Raw genomic sequence first — 25,582 nt, 5'->3', positions numbered from 1 at the left:
GTGTGTAGTTCGAAATACTATGTAGTGTGAATTACTTATGAAATAATAAAAATATTAAAAAAATGTCAGAAAGTAGTATAAGAAAGATGAAAAATGAGGAAAAGAGACCAAAAGCTTGTCAATCCCTCAGTGGAAGCAATGTATAATTTGTAAAAAACAGGTTTCACTCACAAATTTTACTTTTCAAATGCACTATTAGAAAAGTCAGTATTATTAGATGTTGTATTTTCAATAGTTAGAAATTACATGAAACTTTTTTAAATTTGATATTTGGAGTATTCATAATGACATTCTAAAAATTATACAGTAAATTATATGGAGAATTTCAGTGGCAAGAGGGATCGGAAAAGTTACCCAAACCAAATTTGAACCTAATCGCCTGTATACCGCTAACCTGTCAGAGTATGCATACTACCTAGGTCAAATCTCACAACTTTGATTCACTGATATCTTTGCAAATACATTGGAATGTGCTTGAATCTGATATACATACATGTAATTAAATATAGGTATCTTCTAAAGCAATGTGTCATTATTTATTATAAGTTACAAAAACATTGTTTGGAAATGCCAATTTGCTGATCAATTCCATTATCACTACTATTTCTGACCATGTGATCGGTAAGCTTGGTGAACAACCTTCTCGGGGTGATAAGATGGCACTGAACAAAGATGATGTTTTGTCAAAAATCTGTAGCACTCTGGTAATCAGCATTAGCACTAACAGAAGGGCCCGATAATCAGTACAAAGGCAGTAAAGAGGGCCACAATCACACGATCAGCGCTTCACGCAGCAGCAGGAGAACAGCACAGATCTCCCAGCGTTTGATGTGCCTCCCAGGGGTTTATCTCCAGCAAAACAAATAGACACTTCCTACGGAGAACTGTGCGGTGCCTTAATGGGGTTTTAGTGTTTGATGTGAACAGAATATCCATTGGAGAAGGAAAGAAGGCGGGAGAAAAAGATAAGGCTAGTGGGACAGAAAGTCAAGAGACAACACTGTCAATTCTCATCTGAGAACTCCAATCTCATCCTAATCTCTACAGCAAACACCATTTACATTATTCAATTATGAGCTTGAGAAGAAGAATGAAAAAAAAGAAGAGCTGACAGCTGGATAATTGTTGAATAAAAACGAAAGGATGAAGCAGGAAGCTCTAACTGACAGACATATCCTTCCTTTGTGTCCGATAAAGGTGTGTTTGAGGATGAGGCAAAGCTGAGTGGTTTACAACAATTCCACTATAATGCAAGTATTCATCGGGTCATTTCTTATATCTTCTAATGCAGTGAAGGTTCTAGGAAACAGCTGCACAAAAACATAACACTATATCCAGTATCCTGTGAGGTTCCTCGCAGACCTTGTGTCTGATGTCAAAAAGATGCTTTAAGCCATCTGGAGAAACCAGGAAGTTCCCTGACCTCACATCCTGGTCTGTGCTTCCGCTTCCTTTCAGCCTGGTATGTCCAACACTTGTCATTTAGCGCAAGTTGTAATGTAAATTATGTAATGTAAACATAATTTATTTCAGCTTTTGCGTACTTAAATCTGCATATTTGTGATATTTGCCCCAAGGCGTTATTTACCTTTATAAAGGCCAGTTTATTTTTAACCTGATTAAATGTAAGCGTCATCTTTCATGTCAGATTCTTACATTTGATCAATAAATTAAATTATAATAAAACACTATAGGGCAGTTAACAATGAAATAATTTACACCGCAAAATTACAACAGCAATAAATAAAGTTATGAGATTAATGTTTTAAATACCTTTTTGAATATACAAATAAGTCGTCACTGAGGAATTCACTCAACCGATTCGTTCAAAATGCTAAATTGTTCAGTAAAATAACAGCTGAGTGTTGCTTTGAATGCACAATAGTTCTGATGTGATTTGTGTTTGGAACTATATTCGTTGGTGAAATAGAACAAGAATAGTCAATATTGTGTCTAAAATGTAAGTAACTTCTTGTTTATTGAACAATAAAATTAGGGCTGCACGATTTTGGGAAAATGTCATATTGCGATAATTGAGGTCAATATTGTGATTGCGATATGCGATATAATAAACAAATGGTTTCATGAGTCAACTTGCTTGGTTCTCAAGGAAAATAAATGCACACACAGATCAGTGATAATCTGCCTAAAGAAAAAAGTTCTTTAGTCAAGAGCAGTGAGTGTTTTTCTCTGTTCCCTTTATTCTTTGATTAACTTTAGCGACAGATATAATTAGTGGCTACTGTGTACTGTCCCTTTAAGAACAGCCGCTGCTGTCAGAGACGCGGATCTCACACGCGCGCGCCTCATTCTCTCACGAGTCACAACTCTTCACGTTCATCACTACTCTTATGTTATGAAGATACTCGACAAAAAGACATTTTGGTATAATTGTGTGTGTTATTGTTCGTTCAACTTCAAGCTCGAAAGAGAACTGTATTCTGGCATGTTGTTTTGTGCGCACGTACAATATATTAGCGCGAGTCTTTCAGGTCACAGTCACAGTCAGGACATTCACAGGCAGCGCGTTCATTTTTGTCTTATCGGGCATGAATGGTTTAAAAGCATTTGCATGAATAAGAGCGGGATCATGTAACACTAGCCAAAGGATGCCAAAAATTAACAGATGCTGCGTTAATTGCGCTATAATTTGTTTATTTAATATAAAATCTCAGCATTCTGCATCATATAATCGCATAGGCTTGACATCGCGATTGCGATATGATTAATCGTGCAGCACTAAATAAAATCAATGTAACATTTGTAATCATGAAAATATTCTGCAAAACAGATCCCTTGGTCGTGTTGTGCTACTTAACTACAGTTAAACCTCCAAGTGTCTGAATAATTTTTGGTCCCAAAATTTTATAAATTTCACTGGTAGTCTTGGGTATAATGTCACAGTTTACTTTATTCTGCTGTCCTGACTTACATAAATGAACTATAGTGTCCTGCACCCACTAGTAAAAAAAATATATAAAATGGTTTGACTGTAGGGGAGAGCGGGGCACAAAGTAACGCTTTTTGACTTTCTCAGTTTGTGTAAATCTACTTATAGTTCAGAGTATTTATTTTTTCCCACATTCATTTCCCACATGTCTACTACAATTATGTGTTTTTGTTTTATCAATACAGTGTATACTTTTTTCTTGATATACCCCGAAAGAATGGAAGTGAAATGTGACAACATGCCCCATAGGTGGGGTACATTGTAACATGTGCAGGGGCACATTGTAACATGACCATATGACAGCTTAAAATGTTATCTGATCTAATAAAAAAATATACAAAATCTAAAATATTTTCTAAATAAAATACAATTAAAAAAAAATTTCATATAAAATAATGGCAATTTTTAATAATTAAATATAAACTCATTTTTGAGTTTTGACTACGAACACATGAAAACACAGCTATACAACATAGTTCAAAACAAATAAATAATTAGTAATTTCTGAACATTGACTCTCAGTCTTTATTCACCTTTTTCTCACGTTTTCTCAATAAAATTAATAAAAGTATAGAATATAATAGCATATTTCTAATAGGGGCACATTGTAACGCAGTGTTACAACATGTCCCCGCCTGCACAACTGGGATTTAAACCCTGCTAGTGTCTTCTGCTAGTTAGCGGAGCATTAAATAACTATCTCAACTGTTAAATAACATCTTGGAGATTAAAATAATATCAGATTTGTCTTATTTAAAATAAACAAAAAATAGAGATGAAAAATTAACTTAAGTAAGAAATTTACTTTTGCTATGGTTTAATAAATGTCTATGAATATCTTCCAAAATAGAAATAATTTTGGCGGATTTTTTTTTTCTATGTAGTGTTGATATGGCAACTAGTAAATACACAAAGTTCCGTCATCCAAGCATGTGCGGAAGTATTTAAAACAAGCGTGTTACAACTAACCCCGCGTTAGGTTGTGCCCCGCGCTCCCCTATAATATGTTATAAATAAAAAAGTAAACATTTTGTGATTTTACCTCAGTATTTTTCTACTGTGAGTTTCTTTAAGTGTGCCGTTACGCTCATTTGTATTGATTTCTCCACAAAAGAGTCTCACAAAAAGACAGGAAGTGAGACTCAACAGCACAACCTTCTTACCAGAAATACACTATCTGTTATCATTCCCTGTTTACATTAAATGTGATAAAATCAGAACCATTCTTTCATTTCATTGCTTCCCTTTTTTATCACTGAATTTATATACAGACTCCTTAAAAAACCCCACTTGTTCCAGACAAGCGTTAATGTCCAGCCCTGCAGAGGAAACTAAGGGTTTCAATACACAGAACGAGTAATCAACAGAACTGAGAACAGGTGAGAAACAAATGAGTAACTATGGAAACTGAATGACCAGGAACACAGGCAAAACAAATCCAAAACACAATGAAACTAAACAGAACTTAACATAACCCTGACAATAAGATGCAAAATTTGGATTTTCCTTCTTTGAAATGTTTCATGATTCTTTGATATACAACAACCTGCAACATTTCAGTTAGCTGGGCATTTTTCCAGGACCGTTTAGCTTCCATGACAACACTGACAGTGGCCTGAGCAATCGTTCTTCACAGCAAATGATTTATCAGCTCTTTGTGGGGAAAGTCCACAAAGGACTGTAGTAACTGCCTGGAGCAACAATATTCATACAGAACTGACCAATTCCAAAGCTGCGTTGAATATTGCAGATAGATCTGCCTAACCTACATAGGTCATGTCAAATTTGTGCAGGAACAACAATGTACATAATCTTTATCACATGTAGATATTCCGTGCTAAATTACGATTTTGTCTGTCAAAACTGAGAAAAAGATGAAATAACAAAAATCAGATAAGAGAAGAAGAGGGCAGATGTAAGACAGTCGTTTATCTAAGATGGACATGATAAAGCCAAGAAACAAAGCAAGACTCCTCCATCTTCCTGACCGAGTGGGGTTTTTTTTTTTATCCGGCAGCAGCCCGAGCATTTAACTTACAAACTGATTAAATTGTTGCAGCCTCGGAGGAGAGATAAAATGTGAAAAAGACAGACACAGTCTGAAGGAAGAAAAGGAAGATGGTGTCACTGAGAGAAGCTTCTCTGTGCGTCATACAGGTTATCTGGAGGACAGTGAAAACTCTGCAGGGAGGAAAAACACCATTTCTTGTAAGTCCTCCCAAAGCCTCTTTTACGATCAGCTTCTGCCAACTCAATTAAGCAAACACACTGCAAAGCTGTCTCGCTCTAATGCAACAGGACGATACGGTTTGTGCGCTCCTGGACTTGGCTAACTTATTAAACAAGATTTTCAAATTCAATTATGCAGTTTAAAAGAACAAAACCATTTAAGACCATGGTGATCATCTGATGCAATTGTTATTTAGCAGATGCTTTATAACCCAAAGTGAACTGCACGCTAATTTCTGGGAAAGGTGAAGTATGTAAGATTTTATTTTGTTTAAATACATTCTCTTAATCCAGTTTATTGTTCACTGACTACTATTAGTATGCCATTCATGGCCAGAGGGTGTTTAGCTGGTGTGGGATCATGACTGGTGCGTTGCACGGGAATAGAAATTCAGCTTTGGTTACAGAAGTGCAAGCCGATATTCGTTGCATTTCGACATTCAAAGATTAAACAGTTAATGAACACGTCAAAGAGAACGGGGTGTTGTAATGCAACTCGCTACAATGGACGCAATACCATATATCATCATCATGCACCAGTTAAGAAAGACAAATGTACCAGTTAACTTTATAATGTTACTCAGATAGTTGTGGTGTCAAGTCCAAAAAAAAAGTCCCCGTGCAGATAAGTTGGATGGGTTTATTATAAGCAAGAAGCTCGCGTTTGCTCTAGACCAGGGTTTCTCAAACTCGGTCCTGAAGGGCCACTGTCCTGCACAGTATAGCTCCAACCCGGATCAAACACACCTAGCTGTGAGTTTCTAGTGATCCTGAAGACATTGATTAGCTTGCTCAGGTGTGTTTGATCAGGGTTGGAGCTAAACTGTGCAGGACAGTGGCCCTCCAGGACCGAGTTTGAGAAACCCTGCTCTAGACAGTGTTCGCCTACTCAATTGACCGTTCGCAAAACCCCGCCCTCGAACGGCCCTCGTCGAATCCTAGCTCACCAACTGTAACTAAGGAGAGGGACCTCCGTCAAACATTGCGATTTCAGCAAGATGGTAAAACGATGCGCCTATGGCACCTGCAAGTCTAACACCAGGTACCCCAAAAGTTTAGAGGGAGGGGTCGTTTTTTTTTTTTTTGCCTTTCCAAAGCCCAAGACCCAAGCGGAAAGATTCCGACAATGGATTAAGCAGTGTGGGAGACCTCACTCACAGCTAAATGCCTCGAAGATTAATAAGCATGTATGCCTGCTCTAAGATAACGTAAAGTAAAGCTAGCGAGCTAACTTAGCATATCAATTATCAATAAGTAGTTTAAGTACTCTTACTCTTAAAACACTTTAAAGTTTTAATATGTCCTGTATGAATAAAATTACGGAGTATGTTTTTATGTTTCCACTGTTCGATCGTGCCCGTGCCTCTCTCTCTCTCTCTCTCTGACACACACACACACACACACACACACACACATTCCAGGCAATCTTGACATCGGAGCCTGTTCATTATGCTGCGTTCACACTAAACGCGAATAGAGTGCCAAATTCGCGTGTATCGCGTCTAGTTCGACGCTTGAACATTCTGACAGAAGTGTCGCACGGACAAGTGGATCAGCGCCGTGAATCCATTCGCGCGTCCAAAGCGAATAGGACGCGAGCGAGTGCAGTATGAAATGTTTAAAGACACAGAACATATGCGATGATGAAAGGTTAAACTTGAAAGGTGGGGAAACTGTAGGCTAACGTTACTTGTTTAGGCTGGTCGTCATCCTTTGCTTAGCTAGCATAGCTAACCTGTCATACCTCTGATAGAACTAGGGGTGTAAGAAAAAATCGATACACTTGAGTATCGCGATATTTTATTTTGCAATACTGTATCGATTTTCAAAACGCAATATCGATTTTTTTTTTTTTTTTTTTTTACGTCCAAAAATATTCATGGTAAGACCTTAAGACAGTGGTTCACGTTTATGTTGTTTAAATCCCTACCAATAGATAGCTATGCTGAGACGCACCACTAGTGTCCTCGCCAGGCTCGCCTATAACGGTGCGTGTCCACTGGACATTTTAGGATTGACAGCGGACCGGAGAAAGCGTTGAGAGCGACCGAGAGCGTCAAAAAGTTGGGCAGTTCCTTTATACAAATATCAAGCGAAAAACGCAGTCGGCAGCCAATTGCTGTGAGGTTCGGGATGTGATGTCTACCTTGAGAGTTTAAACATATGCAAATTGTGCCGGAGTTTATGCTGGATTTAGTGCGTAAATCATTTTGTTTACAAATTAGACGTTGTGCAGTTGTTATATAGCCTATATGTTAAATATTTCATTTTGGATGTGTTTATTGTGATTATATTGGCTGGTTTTATAAAAGTTTATACAACTGAAAGGATATCTTTGCTTGGTGCATTTGGAAACAAAGCTTGTCTATTTCTAAATGTAATCGCGTGCATCGTTCACATCAAACGCGAAGAGAGCATCTGGCGCGAGTGATTTCAATGTTCAAGCCGCTTGTCCACCAGCGTCCGATAAATTTTTGTTCCGACGCGACGCCTGTGACGTTTTCGCTGCTTGGGTGCGGGGTTTGTGGGCTGGAATAAATATGAAACCATAGCAACGGCCATACACAAAGTCTCGCCGCCGAGTTTCCATTGGCTGCTGCCCCGCGTTTTGACGCTCTCATTTGCATAAAGTATCCACCGAGATACTTTTTTGACGCGCTGCTGTTGACCAAATCGACGCGACGCGACCCATCATGCTTTGCGGGGGCGTTTTTGCTGCCTGACGTAGTTCCATAGGAAATGAATGGGCTTTGGCGTCGCGTCAGAAATCTCGACGCTGGTGGACAAGCAAGTCAATGCAAAGACGCGTTTACGCGCGTCTGGAGGTCCTGCGGCACGAGGCGTTTAGTGCGGCGCGGTTCGCCTCATTCGCGCGTCCAGTTCTTTTAAAATCTTTTATCACATAAAACTTGATTTCAATATATGACACATTTATTTTGTTCACTTTCATCCACTTTCATTCATTTTCGTCCAGTTCACGTTGTTGTTTTGTATTGTGACAGGGGCTATGTACCTATTTTCTTTTATTATGGCCTACTTGAGCATATAAACATTTGCTCACTAAGAACCTGTAAACCACAAGCCCAAACTGGCAGTTTGATTTTCTGTGTACTGAATTGTTTACCTAAAGTAAACTTCTTTGACTTTTATGCACATCATGTCTTTTTTTCAAATATTTTAATATATTTTACTTTTAAAAAATCCCAATATATCGCCTTATGCACAGTATCGAAATATATTGCAATATATTGAATCGTGACCCATGTATCGTGATGCGTATCGTATCGCCAGATTCTTGCCAATACACAGCCCTAGATAGAACAGGTAGAAACCATAGACTGTAAAAGGTAGAAACGAATCTTTGTAACCTAAACTAGATTGCAGCCCTTTTCTGTCGTGCCCCGGAGGATATGTCTGCTGCATTACTCCAAAACCAATCACTTATACCAATAGGTATGGAGCTCAACCCAGCCATGGCTATATGTCTGGTTCTCAATTGTTTGACGGGCGTAGTAACAATAACTAGGGGGCGTGGCTTTTGCGAACGGTCAATTGCAAGCTCATGATGCATTGCAACACAGCTAAAAGCATTCCTAACATGTGCTTTTATGGAAAGTAGCCTACTTTTAACTGTTGAGACATGTCTTCACAAGCACCCGTAAGAGCTGTGATGTCTGAATTGGGGGAGGGGGACGTGTGACACACAAAATATTCGATATTTTTGTAACTCCGCAAGGTGCCACTAGTGTCGCAGAAATGTAATACTTAACATTTAAGTGCTCAAGCACACAATAAATGACAGCATAGGTAGGGCCCTATGAATTTTTATGACATAGAGCCCTATATAGATAAGAGGGACTCGGTTAAAATCGGTTACAAATGTCATATTGAAACACTTTAAATTTCTGCCAGCACTTGGGTGACCTTACCTCTTCGTTCTCAATCTTTAGGGTGGCCAGGCGGGACTGCAGCTGCTGGAACCTCAGGAGGAGTTCTGCCTGCACAGGAGGCTGGGCCGTGATCTGACACACCTGAAAACAAAAACAAAGACTTTCCAATTACAAGAAATCAAAATGAAAACTGCCATTGGAGAACCTGCTCTTATAAAACCTGGCTCCCTAAAGGAAGAATCTCACATTCAAACAAATAACCAACACCTGGCACAAGCATTATAACTGCTTCTTATGAAGCAAAACCCCAGTTGCTTTCATTGACGAGAGAGTACAGGCATGACCACAAAACAACAGGTTATAAACCATGCGCAGACATGATATCAGTGACAAAATGGCCAATTAGTGAGAATAAATCCAATAAACACTCTCTAAAAAAGGCTTGAGGGTGAGAAATGCAATATGATTTGCTCTCAGCGCTCTGCGTAAACACCACGCTGCCAGCTGAGACTCAATAAAAGAAGGATATGAAGCAATCCTGACCGCATATAATTCAGAATTTCATTAAGATGCTTTTCTCCATTCTGTATCCTGTATGATCTCATACGCTTCACCACTGCCAGAGACAAGATTAATGTGAGGTTAATGGATGGGAGCTGCCGATGGGAGCTGCATGTTAAAATGAAACGTAACGTCTGCTTACAGGTTATTTGGAAGGCGAAGGGTGTTGGGTCAGTGCTACTATAGTACATATTAGTACTACATGTAGTATATAATCATGTCTTTATCACATATACACTAGAATTCAAAAGTTTGGGGTCAGTAAGATTTTTTTTTTTAAATAAGGATTCATTCAACTTGGTAGTGTGTGTCTTAAAATATAAAAAAAAAATATTACATTTAGAAATGTTAAAGATGAAATATATGTTATTGTTATTTTATCACAATATTACATTTAAAGTGAACAGAGGGGTGAATTTGATATAATTTCACTATTTTGGGTTGAGAGGTGCTATTTTTACTATGTCCCAGGGTACAATAACTTTTCTTTCATTCAACTTTTCATTCTTCTATAATACTATCATCCTCTAGTTAACAATTATCAATGGATTTGAAGAAGTTGGTTTGTCCCACTTTAAAACATCCAATCCTGTTTGGTAAAATTAAAGCAATCTGTAAAATAATATCAACATTTAAAATAAAAAGATTAAAAGAAAGTTGAAGTTGACTAACTATAACCTCTCTCTCAATCCCTAAAACTAACTATTTCCATTTAGTTAATGTTCTTGCTTTTCTGTGAATAATCAGTTTATAATTATGAATTATCATCCACCTTATTTGTCAACATGGAAGTATGCGATTTTCTGTAAATGTGCAAGACTTACCATTCATTATCCATCATAGGTAAATAAAGTGCAGTAAAGGGTAAAACTATTTGCACTACAAACCAGTGTGTTTATAATTACAATAATATTTAAAAATAATTTGATGATAAATACTAGTTTACAATTTAAGGAGCATTATGGTCTGTTTTTGTACAGCTAAAATAACTGGAAGAGGATGGCAGCGGAAGCCAGACACATTCAAGTTATATAATACAAAATATGTATTAAAAAAGATACATGATACTACAACATAACAGACTGTTAAGAAAATAAACCGATATAACCGCATCTCAGTTTACATGGTGTTAAGATGTAACTTAAACAAACAATGGGTGTCAGTGTGGTTGCTACTGTGTGTGTGTACATATGTACGTGGGTGTGTGGGTAAGGATTTGTTTAAATCTTACCTCATCTCCCATATGTGGTTGGAACTCAAATTTGACGGGTGGGCAGAACGCGGTAGGGTACATTTCCATGAAACGCTGGCGGTCACTACGGGGATCCAGACTGTCCACTGCATTCTCAATGATGTCCAGGCCCTCGTGACGAGACGTCTCCAGGTTATATTCAGCCGAAAGGTAGGTCCGCAAAGCTCGGTTCAGGGAGGCATGATATCCCAGATCACAACACTATACAGGAAGAAAGAGAGGAGAGAAATGTTACATATTAAAGACGTAGGGTTGTTATCGTTAACTAAAACTAAACTAAAACCATTTCCGTTACTTGTAATAAAATAAATTGAAATTGAAATAAATAAACTTAAGCTTTTATCTCAGTTAGTTGTCAAGGCAAAAATTCCATTTTTTGTTCAATCACTGTTTAGTTTAAGTACTAAAGTAACTAAAACTAAATCTGAAATAAAAATGAAGTAAACCTATAAAGTCAGACTCATTTATTTAAAAAAGATACACAACAAAATGACAGAAACTTGAACTGAAACAAATTAAAATGTAATTGGAAAATATAGATATAAAACCCAACTAAAAAAAAGTATATTAATGATACTAAAATAACATTGTAAAGATGTCCCTCATTCAAATGATTAAATGGAAAATATTTCTTACTTCCTGAAAAAGTGAGAAAGATATTAGCAAAAACAATTATATGCATTATTTGTGTAGTTTATGTTTTATCTATAATGTAACAATTTTCATGCTGCCACTGATAGTGATGGGTAATGAATTTTAGCTGTGCAAACCTATCAATTCATAAATTTGGTAAATAAGTAGCTTTTTCTGGCAAGTTCTATCCCAATTTGTCATCAACAGTACATAAAATCAATCATGATTTAAGTCATGATTTTTCAAATGTGAAACAGGATTTGAAAGTTGCATAAGCAATCCTTTAACTGACACTTTTACTGTAAAGTGTAGTTAATTTTGAATGACCATCCCTGTGAGCTGCAAGTGACATCTCTTGAATTGCATCAAACCTACAACCTCTTGGTTACCAGCCAAGATTTGTAACCACTAGGCCTTGTTAAGCAAATGTCAGGTCTGACTCAAAGCTAATATCTGAGATTCCAAACACATTAACAAGAAGGGCCCAGCATGACGTACCGGTCTATCAGTAACTGTGGCTTATTGACCTAATACATACTGACTGTGCTCTGGTGTGCTGTCTTTATAAGGCCTTGGACTCTGAGGAGATTTGTAAACAAGCCCAGTAGCCTGGTTGTTTCCTGGCAGGAATTTCCATAATTTAATTTTGACTGATACGGGAGTCATGGGAAACTGAGATGTCCTGGATAATAAAATATGGGGGAGAACTGGGCCATCCTTGGGGAGGTTATTTAAGTTCTGACTGTCCCTGGAAGATCTGCCATATCTCGCACCAAAAAAAAAAAAAACACCTTCAGAGTTCCTTTTATTTAATTATCATGATGGCCAGCTCTGCTTGTCAGCCTGCTGATTGTTTTAAGAGTTTTGATGCCCCTTTTTCATTGAAATGGTGCAGGTTCATGTGCCAGAGCTCAACTTGAGAGCCACATGATGGCACAGCTATTTTTATGAACCTGCTTTTTTTTTTTCCTTTTTGGATGCGAAAATAAAATAAAATAAAATGTAAAAGTTTATAAAATAAACGTTTTTGCATTGTGACTGGTTTAGTATATCAATAGGACCCATAATGGAAAGTCCATGTTCAATAGCATAATGCATGTCTTTAATACAAGACAAGGTCAAGTTCTTTATCCTTTAAAGAAATGTCTGAAAAACTGACTGCGCATGCATACAGTATCACCCAAACACTCTGTCTCTTGCCAGCCCCCTGCAGAGAGTTTTTGTTTCATAGATGAACATAATATTGCTGGATGCTCAGTTTATAAATAAATGATGCTGACTGGATTTGACAATGATTCAGGCCATGGCTACAAAATAGTAAAGGAGCAGTGCTGAGTAGGGTGAAGTGTGAAAACATACATTATAACAGTAGTTGGCCTAAAAAAAGACTCAGGCTGCCTGATTCACAGAAAAATGGGTTTTAGGGCCAGGTGCCGCCATTTCTCCATTCATGCTTAAATTGTTTTTGCCATATTCAGAGGCTGAGGCACCTACAGGACCTTAAAATTAAAGTAGGACAACAGCCACCTCATATACACAAGAGGGTACAATAGTCCACATTTAAAACAAAATGTCCACCTGGAAATGGAATTTAGAAAGATTTAAAGGGATCATCGCATGCCCATTTTCCACAAGTTGGTATGATTCTTTAGGGTCTTCATGTAAAGTTTGTAACATACTTTGGTTAAAATTCCTAAACGTACAGTATACAAATGGCTGAGGGCGGAAACATGCTAATATGGGACAGTGTCAGTGGTCGTGGGCGGAGCATGAGCAATATGACGGAAAATTCAAAATTCAAACGGATTGATTATTGACTATTGAAAAAAAAGGATTTTTTTTCATTGTATGGTGGTTGTGTCCAGACACTGCAAAGACACATTTATATGCAAACACCATATAAAAGTGAATTTTGCATCCGATGACCCCTTTAAATAAAGTAATTATGTTAATTCAATAAGAAATATTTAATATTCTCAATTTTTTCTAGGTCACTAATCAAATAAGCAAACATGTGACATTGATATGAACTCCTTTGTAAAGAATGTCAGATTCTATTGAAGCTCTTTGGATCATCCGAAGTCATGCTGGAGAAAATAATCATCAGGTGTTACATTAAAAAAACTGGACCAACCATATATCATGAGCTTCAAAAATTCATGTAAATGTTCCAATCAAATGGAATAAAGAATTTTGTATTAAACTAGAAATAAAAATGCTAAATAAAAGCATTTTAACTTGGTCTCATACTTTTGGAAAAGGCCTCTGGTTTCTCCACCTACACGTTTAAACCACCATTATTTTCTTTGCTTATTCTTATTATACAGTATGGGTGTCCAAACCTGCTCCTTGAGGGCCACTGTCCTGCAGAGTTTAGCTCAAACTTGCCTCAACACATCCGGAAGTTTTTAGCATCCTTGTAAGTCCTTGATTAGATGTTTGGGTGTGTTTAATTGGGGTTGGAGCTAAACTGCAGGACAGTGGCCCTCCAGGAGCAGGATTGGACACCCTTGCTCTAGAAGGATTATTTTTTTATCTCACACTGAGCACTTGTGTGCCTCATTTTACACAGACATTGTACATTCTACAATCAGGCCTTCATAAAACATATTCAAATAACAGGTCTGTGTGGTTGTTTGGAGATATGAAAATGAATGCAATTTAACCACAGTGTATTTTCTCATATCTCATTCCTGTCAGACACGCCCGCATTTGAAGTCTCAAGAGCTTAAATTTGAATGCAACGTTGACAGAACTCTCGCTGAGGAATCTATGCATTTCCTCAGATCAAAGCAGGTGTAGACAAAGATACATATTCAACCAAGAAACCGGTGAAAACGGCAGGAGTCTTTGTCATTTTTAGCCATCCCAGCAGACCTGAGGTCAGTTTGAAACTCTATTTATAACTGTCCTACTTGTCACACAAACTTTCTTCATCTGTGAAAGAATCCCTGCACCTCCTTTTCTTTCCCCGGTACTTACGTCTATTAAATCAGACAAGTCGTGAATGTAATACTTGAAGATTGAAGCATTAGTGGCTTCGAGCGTCAGCAGGTATTCGTTCCGAGCTTTGATCGACTTCAGCTTGTTCTCCGAGTACTTGGCTTGCCTCTGATGAGAGAGAGAGTGTAGAAGAGAAACAGACAGAATTTGAGAAAACAGGTTGAAATATAAAAAACATGCAAGTGAGCTTTTATCTCTGCATGCAGTTTGTTCCTTGAAGATTTCTTGTGAAACAACAGAGAACAAATCCTTCCAAAAATAACAGACATAAGCTTATAGACTGCAAAAAATCATCATACAGATTATACAGACATTTTTGGAATAACAGAGAACATCTACATTGCTACAAAAAATCTAAAAGCAAAGGATGTCATTTGAAGTATTGTAAAGTATAAAGTATTGCTCATTTCCTGTATCAGTAAGGATACTGCGAACATTCAGACCCACTTAGTCGTCAACTCAACTGACTGACCAACAGACAGTGACTCATGCTAACTTCCATATTTTAACCTTCCCACAATGTCTCGTTCCATGAAGCATCAATGGAAAAAAACAATCCCACAGCTGTTAAATCATTTGTCACAGGCTTTAACAGAAAACAGATATAATACAAGCATAAAACGGTGCTAATGCTGTTAAAACAGGGTCAGGCATGGCTTCTATCAAAAACATGGCTGATGCATTAACTTCACAATAATAATAATAATAATAATTAAACTTTATTTTTATTGTATTTCTATTGTGTCTTTCTTTTGTGTATGAGGAAGCGCATAACAAATACTACTAATAATAGCAAATTAAATTCAATCTGGGTCATATTTCCCACTAATTTGCAGTACAAATATTACTATGATACATACAACTGTATTTTACAAAATATACTTTACAATTTTAAATCACAAAATTAGCTTTTTATTTCAATAATAAAATAATGTCTACTTAAAATATTGTTTTCTATTTCTGTGAAATATGATGCAGACAATTCTTGACAAGTTTTACCATTCACAGTTTCATTGGATGGTTAATCATGGTCCTACTAAAGACCATTTCTTATGTACCTTCTCCTTCATCTTCTCAATCTTCTTCACAGAGCTCCGTCTCTGGTGTCTTTCTTCCAGTCGAATGTGAAAGACGGGATCTACAACACGTCCGATCTGCTTTTCCTCCTGCTTCTCTGCCTCTTTCAGTTTACTCTCAGCACTGATGCTTTCCGTGTGATACATATGGTAGGTTTTCATCACCTGCGGGACCAGAGGTCAGAGGTCAAATTTCAACAACAGCCAGCTGAGCTCTAGAGAGGTGCAGCAGCTGCGCAATCTGAGCCAAAACACTTTCATCTTCATACTTAACACAAATCAATTCTGTTGTCCTTCAAAGAAACAGCATTTTATATTCCTTTGTATGCATGTAAAAGCTAAAAAAGCACCAATCGACGTTTTAAAATAACATAAATGCATAATTTTCTCCTTCATATAACTTCATTTGCTTTCAAACTACATGCTTTCAAAGAGGAACCAAAATAAATTCTCATGGAAATTCTAGAAATTCTCTTTTTTTACCATGCTCAACTTCTTTCATCAAACCCGGAGCCTTTTTAGAAGAAACGCATATTATTGAGTACTAAACTCCCGTGAAGAAATCCAATTACTAAGAAGTGAATGTGCGACATAATGGTAAATGTTGCTTCAGATGGCATGAGTCGTTGTTTTGTTTAGGTGGCTATTAGTCATATTCAGATGAATTTTATAACAAGCATTAGGATGTGACTCAGAGCTTATGAGCCTGTACTAACAAACTAATTATGCCCACAATGTCAAACTCTTCACAAAGAGCGAGTGCTTAATCGACACTAAAAGCTTTTTCACGCTGTAATTGATGTAGCATCACCATGGCATGACTGAACACTGCATGCAGCTGATATTCCAGACTCTCCTTTCCTATAAATGTAGGAAAAGATGTCAGTTTCTAAGAAAGTAAACGGTGTAAAAGAATTAATGGTTGGAATAACTTTTCACATGTGAGAATGTGTTTGTTTGCGTTTTTATAGTTTGGTAACTTTTTAATGTCGTATTATTTGACACCTTCATCTTGTTGTATTGTTAGTTTACCAAAATAATCTGCTGAAATCTATTGCATATATATATATATATATATATATATATATATTCATACATACATGCGTCTTACTACGGTTGCAGACGCACAGAGAACTTGCTCTTAAGTGTTCACGGACCCATGTTTTGACTGTACCAATATGGCGGACGGCTTACGTATAGCAAAAGCCACTAGAAGGCAACCTTTAGCCAAAAAAGCGCTAATACTAGGGCTAATGGTACGCAGGGAAGGAGACCAGAGGCTGTTTTTTTGTGAATGGATGTCAATGGAGAAGAGGCTTTACTACACTGAATATCAATTGTTCCAAGGGTATTGCCAAGTCAAACAAACCCAGCCATAAGTCTCTATGGCCACGTACACACTGCAGCTAAATTCAGTTGTAAGTTCACCTTTTAGTGCTTAATCATGTTCTGTACACACACAGTTCAGTCATTTACAGGAGTGACAACTGCATTCTACAACCGAATTAACTCTCGAAAAATGCAGGTTGTGACGACTTAATTTACATAAATTCTATGCAGTGAACTGAACTGAACAACTAGTTGTTAATGACGTATTTTAACGTCTGATGTATTTTAAGGTCCATCGGAAATGTTTCTCCCTTCTTTATGTGCAGTGCAAGAAATCACAGGGAAAGCGGTATAAGCCTTGGCTCATTCGTGTTGCCAGATCTTGCTAAAAAACAAGCCCACAAAATAAACCGACATAAATACAAATGCTTTATGCTGAAAATCTAAAAGACTAAAATATCACCACATGCAACAGCTCACTTTAATTTTCGGGAGCGAGTTGTGTTCCGTACACACGGAAAGATAATTTAGGGAACTCACTCCTGCATTTAAATTTTTGTTGTTGTTAACTAAAATTACTACAAACTAAAATTAAACTCAACTTAAAAAGAATTTATGGTAATTGAAATAAATAAAATCAATATAAAACTATTTAAATATAAATTATACTAAATTAACACTGGATATGGCTCGTGTCCATCATTCAATATAAATGCAATAGATTTCTGACCCTTGTTTTATTGCCTGCCAGGCAAAAATTGTTAGTGCAACTGTTTAGAAAGTGGAGGGTGAGTAGCACAAATGGTGGAGGACGATATACTCTCAAACTTTAATCCTTAAGTGTAAGGGGTTTGTTTTATTTGCAAATCCTAAATATGAGCATTAGCATGAACTGCTAACAAGAAAAACAGTAAAAAATATATATATATCACAGCTGCTGTTCTCTCATGTTTTTCTGTCAGTCTTGTTAGCAATATATGCTAACGCTTATTTAGGTGGCAAGTTTCTAAGTATGATTGTAATGTTTTTGTGCCTTGTGCTCTGTAAGCCTCTTGCAAAGCCTGACGCTAACGCTAAAGCGCTAAGCTCCGCTCATCAGCTTGCCTTCTCCTCAATCAAAGGTGACTGAGCACCAAGCTGATTACAAGGAGCCATTCACGATTAGACCCCTGAACACAGAGTCAGTCCAGGCCATAATCACGGTGGCAGTCACGCAGCATTATAATTCATGGTACAGTAAAGCCTCAAAGGGCCTCAAAAGAGAGCCTGACTATAAAATGTGGACCAAGCTAAATATTGTTCATAAATATGTACAGTCGGAGCAGCACAGTGCACTGCTGTCCACGGCTGTATAATTAGACGCATGGCTAGAATGGCAGACCAAACCATGGGCCCCGCTCTCCACTTACTGGTCTGGAACTCTGTTTACATTTCTGCTGGTTTTAGAAGGACCAATTTTAGAGTCACACCAGACCTGTTATTTTACTGGCTGTGGCTGCACGGAGGGTTTCTGATGCAACGATCCCACAAGAGTGTTTCCCTCCCGAAGGCTAATTCAGGTCAAAAGGGATGATACACTTCTACAGAGATCAAAAGGAAGCAATGGTGTGTGCCGTAATTACCAGAACAAATGTACAGAAAATGAATAAACGTGACAGCTTCAAAATAAAAGAATCAGGGCTGAGGTTTCTCGAAGAGAAGACAAACCAAATCATTTCTAAATGAAACCCATTTAGTCATTTTGAAAGTAATAATTTCGGTTGTTACAAAATGTTGGGTTCAGTGTTTTGTTGGTGAAAAATGTACAGTTTTATTCAGCAAAGATGTATTAAATTGGTCAAAAGTGAGAGTAAAGACTTTTACATTGCTATCTCAAATAAATGCTTTTCTTTTGAACTTTCTATTCATGGTTTCCAAAAAAACATTAAGCATCTGATTATTATCAACTGCTTTCAACACTTAAAGGTGCTGTATGTAGTTTTTAGCGGCCTCTAGCAGTGATGTTTCAGATTGCAACCAATAAGTTTACAAGCGCGTGCTCTTACGCGTGCTCGAATTTATGAGCGAGCACTGTGGGTACCGGCCAGACTGAGACGCAACCGGACGTAACACACAAAGCATCCCACAACATGCTGGAAACTCAGGTAAACTCCCACTGCAACGTTACAATAATAGGCTACTTTTATCAGCTTGACGTTGAACTAATGCTCCATGCTCGTACCATAAGTATGGAACCCTATCAACCGTGCCGAATTCTGTCACTGCAAGCACCACTTCACATTTTCTTCAGGAAATGTACATTCTAGGTTTGTAGATAAGGTTTCTCCATTATTCAAATGCCCTGCCGATGTTGATCCGTGTTTTTTACCCGAAGTTCATCCGATTCACGTCTGGCCTTACGAGCTTCAGCAGAATTTTTGTTTTGTTTTTTATCAATATGTGGAGTTTGTGTTGGAGTCTGTGTTTTGCTGGGCGCAGGTCGTTTCTTAGTGTTATCAGACATGTCATAAGTTGCATGAGTCATAAGTCCATGTCATAAGTTGCAGTGTCGTCGCTGTTGAGTGCAAAGTCAGTAGGCTAGACGAGGCGAGAGGCTCGGGAGCGCGCGTGCAGGTGACGTCACTGGCGGTAAATCCGACCCGGGACCTTCACATAAAAATAAGAATACTTGCTTTCAGAGGTAATAGCAAAACCCGAAAAGTTGATCATTTTAATGTGAGATTACAACCCCTTCACACACAGGCAATAAAAAAAGGATTCGTTTTGGTAGAAAAGCTACATACAGCACCTTTAATAATAATAAGGATTTTTTCTTGGGCAGAAAATCAGCATATTAGAATGATTTCTTAAGGATCATGTGACACTAAAGACTGGAGACACTAAAGACACTAAATACCATCACAGGATTATATTTTAAAACATTAACATGGACAAAATTTTGAAAAATCAAATAAGCATTAGACTTCTTTCAAAAGCATTTTAAAAACTCTTACCGACCCTAAACCTTTGAACGGTAGTGTAAGCTGAATCTGAATATCCAATGTACTTCACTGCAATGTAGAATAGAAACTGAAATGTTGACCAAATTAGCCAATCTGAACATATCTGATGATTTAAAGGAGAACTCCGGTCAATTTTAACATTGAGCTCATTTTTTTGTACATTTGGAGTGCTGTCAATACAGAGAACAACGGCAAAAATCGGTGTTGCCTACACCGAGTTATTCTATTTTTAAAATTTGCACCCTGTTGACTTCAATGGGGCAAGTACTAAACCTGCTTTTAGCCTCTTAACATCCTTGATGTGTCATTACAAGTGCACAGGTCATGTGAGTGATTCCTTCAGAGTGAACACGAGTGAATCTGACTGCAGTAGATGTGAAAGATATGTATAAAAATGATGTTATTTAAGCCAGCGCAAATACCTGTGTTTACATCCTGTTTTTCGGTTGAAGTCCAAAGTAGTCGATTGCCGAGTTCACGCGCATAGGTTTAGTTACCTATGATCACGCGCGTGAACTCGGCAATTGATTACTTTGGACTTCAACCGAAAAACAGGATGTAAACACAGGTATTTGCGCTGGCTTAAATAACATCATTTTCATACATATCTTTCACATCTACTGCAGACAGATTCACCCGTGATCACTCTGAAGGAATCACTCACATGGCTGGGCACTTGTAATGACACATCAAGGATGTTAAGAGGCTAAAAGCAGGTTTAGTACTTGCCCCATTGAAGTCAACAGGGTGCAAATTTTAAAAATAGAATAACTCGGTGTAGGCAACACCGATTTTTGTCGTTGTTCTCTGTATTGACAGCACTCCAAATGTACAAAAAAATGAGCTCAATGTTAAAATTGACCGGAGTTCTCCTTTAAAAACAGCACTGAGGAACAAGATTATAGGCCAATGGCATTTTACCATGGGTGGAGCTAGTCGCACAACAAGTTAGAAATGGAAACCAATTGTAGGTCATAACGTTTTGCTTTGTGGCATTTTTTGATAGTTACTCAGAGATATTTAAGACAAAAACTTGGAAGATTATCATGGAAGATGTATAACATATCACATAATTTGCACTTTATCCCATTGTTTTTTTGGACACAAAGTATAAAAGCAACAAAAGTGAACAGAGATTTAATGGAAAAACACGTAATGCTAAGCGTTGCAAACAAATAAACACAGAGAGTCCTCAGTCTGCAGGTGGTTTTTAAGACCTGGGAATATATTAGCATCTTATTAAGACCGCAGGGAAAGCAAAGTACACATGAATCTTCCGAGCAATTGCAGTGGACCTGACAGCTGTAATTAAAGTGTGGGAATTAATTATTGATTATTGGTATAAACATCATAATCTGCCAAGGTCTTTTACCATAGTACACTCCTGGGTTTAGCCAGAGGAAATGCATAGCAAAAATAACTTTTACACTTACAAAACTTACAACACTTACCGTGTAGAGCTCGTTGAGGACTTTCATCAAATCCTCTTGAAGCTGAAAGGTGATTTCTTTACTCTGAAGAGAAAGAGATACAAAAAGGAGGCATTAGCGATCAGATCACATTAAACTCACTGACAAAATACTTGACAAAATAAGAAAGCTGCATGTGTTTGTGTGCAATTAAAATGTTAGGTTTGCAAGAGATTAATGGGCACACGCTCTTCACCTCTTACACATAGTTGAACTGTTTGCTTCAACTTTTAGCAGCTTGCGTGGATTACCTGCATGAGGCTGATCTTTCTGTCTCGCAGACCACTCAAGACTCTCACTAACCCAATTATATCTCTACTAATCTGATTTCACGAGCCATTCCCAGCATCCCAGTGCTCAGGGGTGCTATGAGCAAATCCTTTTGCAACAGAGCAAGACCTCCAGTCAATCCTTGAAAAATCAGAGGCCACTATGTTCTTCAAACTAAATTATACTCACAATGTATGACTGTGAAATGAACTGCAGATGCTATCAGCATTTTAGTCCATGTGGGTTTATTTCGAAAACAATTTGATGGATGTTTTAAGGTGAATCTCATCAATCATACAGTTGTAATCCAAATTATTCAACCCCCATTGCAAAAGGTTTATTGGCAAAATTGACAGACTTTCAGCTGTTTGCAATGAACAAATCAAACAAAAGTAACTGATATAACCTCAACACAACAAATGTTTCAAGTTGTTTCCCCAAATTCAACTGAAAACGCAACTTTTAATGCCTTCTGAAGTTTCAAAATTATTCAACCCCCTGAACAGAATCCCTCACAACAGCACAAATCTGCAAAACAGGTGTTGTCTCAAGCACACCTGGTGCAACTAATCAAGGGCTTCATTTTGTCCTTTTTAGTCCTTTAGACTTAATTTAGTACTTCAAAAAGAGGGAAAAAAGTTATTTTTTTTATTATATAAATGTTGAGTATGCATCCATTCATCAATAGAAGGTGACTTTGGCTTTAACCATTTTCTTATGGCCATCTTTTTTCTACCCAGCACAATATAGATTATGAATTTCATATCATTGTTAACCCACCAATCAAAAGAGATGATACCTAAATATGTCACATTTAAAATTGAAATTACCAAAATGAAAAAAAGAAGACAAAAAAAGGCATTATTTTAATGAAAATTAAAGTAAAAATTATCAAAAAGGTAGTATATTTAAATAAAATATTTTATATTAATACTAGATATTATTATAAAATATTTTATTTAAATATACTACCTTTTTGATAATTTTTACTGTAAATATTAAAGGGGGGGTGAAATGCTCATTTTCACTCAATCTCCTGTTAATCTTGAGTACCTATAGAGTAGTATTGCATCCTTCATATCTCCAAAAAGTCTTTAGTTTTATTATATTTATAAAAGAAAGATAGGCTGTACCGAGTCTTTCCGGAAAAAAACGAGCGGCTGAAGGCGGGCCGTGTGGGCGGAGCTAAAGCTGTGCTAACGCGCCGAGCTAACAACACACAGAGACATTTGAAGCAGTTTTACTCACCGCCCGGTTCCAACGCACGACCGCGAACCTTTATCATCGTGACTGCTCGATCCTTAAGCATTAGACGATCTGCAAATCCGTCGATCTGGGCTTTGTTTATAAAACAAGCATTGTCGAAATGCAGGGAACAAACAGTCTTGCACAACCTCTGTTGATGCTCTGAAAAAACAAACTCCATCCACTGGTCCCTTAACGCTGGGTTCTTTGGGAATCTGTGCAGGGTTGTCTTGCCCTGGCAACCAAAAACCCACTTCTTTGGTGACATTGACTTCCCTAAAGCCGAGCATAGCGCTTTGATGGGCGTACTGCTTTCGCTCTCTCGCTCTGGTCTACGGTTGCGCGCGCGCCCGCGTCCTTCCGGAGGAGTGCCCTTAGGACCCGTATAAGGAAATTCCGCTACATCTGACGTCACACATGCCCATACTCGAAAAAAACTTTCCGAAACTTGTGACAAACCGGAAGGAGCATTTTTGGAACAGAAATACTCCTTCAAACGTACAATTTAATTTTTGAAACTTTGTCCATGTTTAGCATGGGAATCCAACTCTTTAACAGTGTAAAAAACTCAGTATGCATGAAATAGCATTTCACCCCCCCCTTTAAAATATATTTTATATTTTTAATATTTATAGTAAAATTTATTAAGCATAAGTATAAAATAAAAGTATAAAAATGTGAAAAAAGTATAAAAATGAAAATGCAAAATGCACAAACATTTAATTACAGAAATAATAATAGTACTATACTTTTTTTTTTTAACAAAACAATTATTTAAAAGAAAAAATTATTTAGGGGAAATATGATCTGGACATGTTCTTCACAGGCTATGTGATATCAACTCATTCAGACATTTAATTTAACTCAGTTGTATGTTTAACGCAAGCATAACAGGTCACACGTGTCGCGTGGAGGGCAAGAGTCAAAATAATTTAGCTAAGATCTTCAAACACCCACACTGCTGTTCCACACTCAACCGCTCAAGAGCAAACACAAGAGCTAACAGCTGTGTGTGTACATGTGTGCACTTCAGCACACCCGCAGGATCTCAGAGGCACACAAGTCTGCACTAAATGCTAAGTTCATCATCCGTGACTCATCGTACAGTACCGGCAGCATCCGGGCATGCAGATCCAAACAGGCCTAGAGAGATTATTCACGTGCCATGCCAAAGCTCTGCCTTCAATCAGGCTTCCTCTCAGGCTCATCTAACACCAGCCAATTCTGCCTTTTACATAACCGTTTCCAGCCGATGGTCAAACTGACAAGCACAGTTACATGGAGAGCTGAGGTGGCTCAGCCTATTTTGGGAGCAATCAAGCAGGTTGGCAATAGAGTAAAGGACTGTGGGAAGCAGGGTTTTGTGCTATTTGAATTGAATTAAGAATGACATTCCTGAAAATAAAACAAAATGTGTTTGAAAATAAAAAAATTGGAAATAAAATAAAATATTCTTCATTTATAAGTGATTTTGTATAAAAATGCATCAATAAATGGCAGTTATTTCCAGTTTCAAAAATCCCAGGCCTAAGTCATGACCTCTACCTTGCATGAGTCCTAGACTTTGCAGCTTTGGGTATGTTCACATGACAACAATGTACGAAAAACGGACAAGTTTTTCCTTTGAGGTTTTCAGCATACAAACGACAACGTTGTCAAAACAATCCCCGTTCACACAGATCTGTGAAAACGACTAAAAATGCTGCATTATTCCTGCCAGGCCAGTAGTTGGCGATATCACTTTGTAAAGAAACACTACACGCCTATAGACTGAACACATAATACGCATGCGCATGACATCACCGTTTTCACAAATTCACATTTTTGTAGTTTACACTGAGATGATAACGGTATCGTTCTCAAAAACGCACACTTTGAAATCCCTTTTCAAAAGTTTGCGTTTTCAGGCCTCGAAAACGCAGTTGTTGTGTTCTTCCAAAATGCATAAAAAGTTTGCCGTTTTTAGTTAGAAAATAGTGTTGTGTAAACGGCCCCTTCGATGCTGGGCCTTTACATGTCAAGTAAGAAGTTGAGTCATTGTAGCACTACTATCTGCTAGTTGACTTTAAGGACTCTATATATAACCGTATCAAGCCTCTGGGTATAGAAGGTTACATCTTTCCATTAAAATTAATCTGGCTATAAAAAATGTACAACCTTCAAGGCACGAACACGAGAGAGCTGACAGCACCATGCGCAGGGCTCATGATGAAGCCAGTCATGTCAAAAATAGTGAGGAGCCATTCACTTTATGGCAGCAGGCAGCATATTGCATGGCAATAAAGGTCCTAAATAAAGTGTTGACAGCCATTTAACGTGCATGGCGGTTGTAGACAGCTTTACTATATTGCAAATTATGATCAGGGCACTTACAGTGGGGTTTATCCTTGAAGACTATATTATCAGTAGCACTGAACCTACTGTTGAAAATGTAATACAATTAGTAAAGAAGAATTTTAGATAAAACAAAAAACTAGGATTCATCAACTACTGTAATGTATTGACAGAAAAACAAATAACATCTTTAAAAAAGAACATCAGAAAGAGTGCATCAGGAAAGACTAGGTTTCAAAAATCAACCTTGGATTTCATAAATAACCTAAGAGTTTTAAAAAAAGCATGTTTTATAAATAATGAAAACAAAATACATGTGACAAAATCTACCCTACCATG

The 25,582-nt window shown here is 37.5% G+C and overlaps 1 protein-coding gene across 7 annotated transcripts in view; it reads right to left on the bottom strand.

The window, feature by feature from the left end:
* srgap1a (SLIT-ROBO Rho GTPase activating protein 1a) overlaps window positions 1-25,582 on the bottom strand; it is a 113,532-nt gene that overhangs the window by 37,082 nt on the left and 50,868 nt on the right. For all 7 annotated transcript variants that reach the window (XR_014030671.1, XM_081373198.1, XM_081373199.1 and 4 more), the window contains exons 4-8: window positions 21,377-21,439; window positions 15,577-15,759; window positions 14,498-14,626; window positions 10,862-11,083; window positions 9,109-9,210 (exon numbers count right to left, since the gene is read on the bottom strand). Coding sequence is in view for 6 of the 7 variants with exons in the window: in XM_081373198.1 (XP_081229324.1) it covers window positions 9,109-9,210; window positions 10,862-11,083; window positions 14,498-14,626; window positions 15,577-15,759; window positions 21,377-21,439 (699 nt within the window). In the remaining variant the exon portion in view is untranslated. The remainder of the gene's footprint in view (window positions 1-9,108; window positions 9,211-10,861; window positions 11,084-14,497; window positions 14,627-15,576; window positions 15,760-21,376; window positions 21,440-25,582) is intronic.

The sequence above is a fragment of the Scardinius erythrophthalmus genome, assembly GCF_964197995.2.
Source record: "Scardinius erythrophthalmus genome assembly, chromosome: 8".
Lineage (NCBI taxonomy): Eukaryota > Metazoa > Chordata > Actinopteri > Cypriniformes > Leuciscidae > Scardinius > Scardinius erythrophthalmus.
This window is presented reverse-complemented; position numbering and strand designations above follow the sequence as displayed.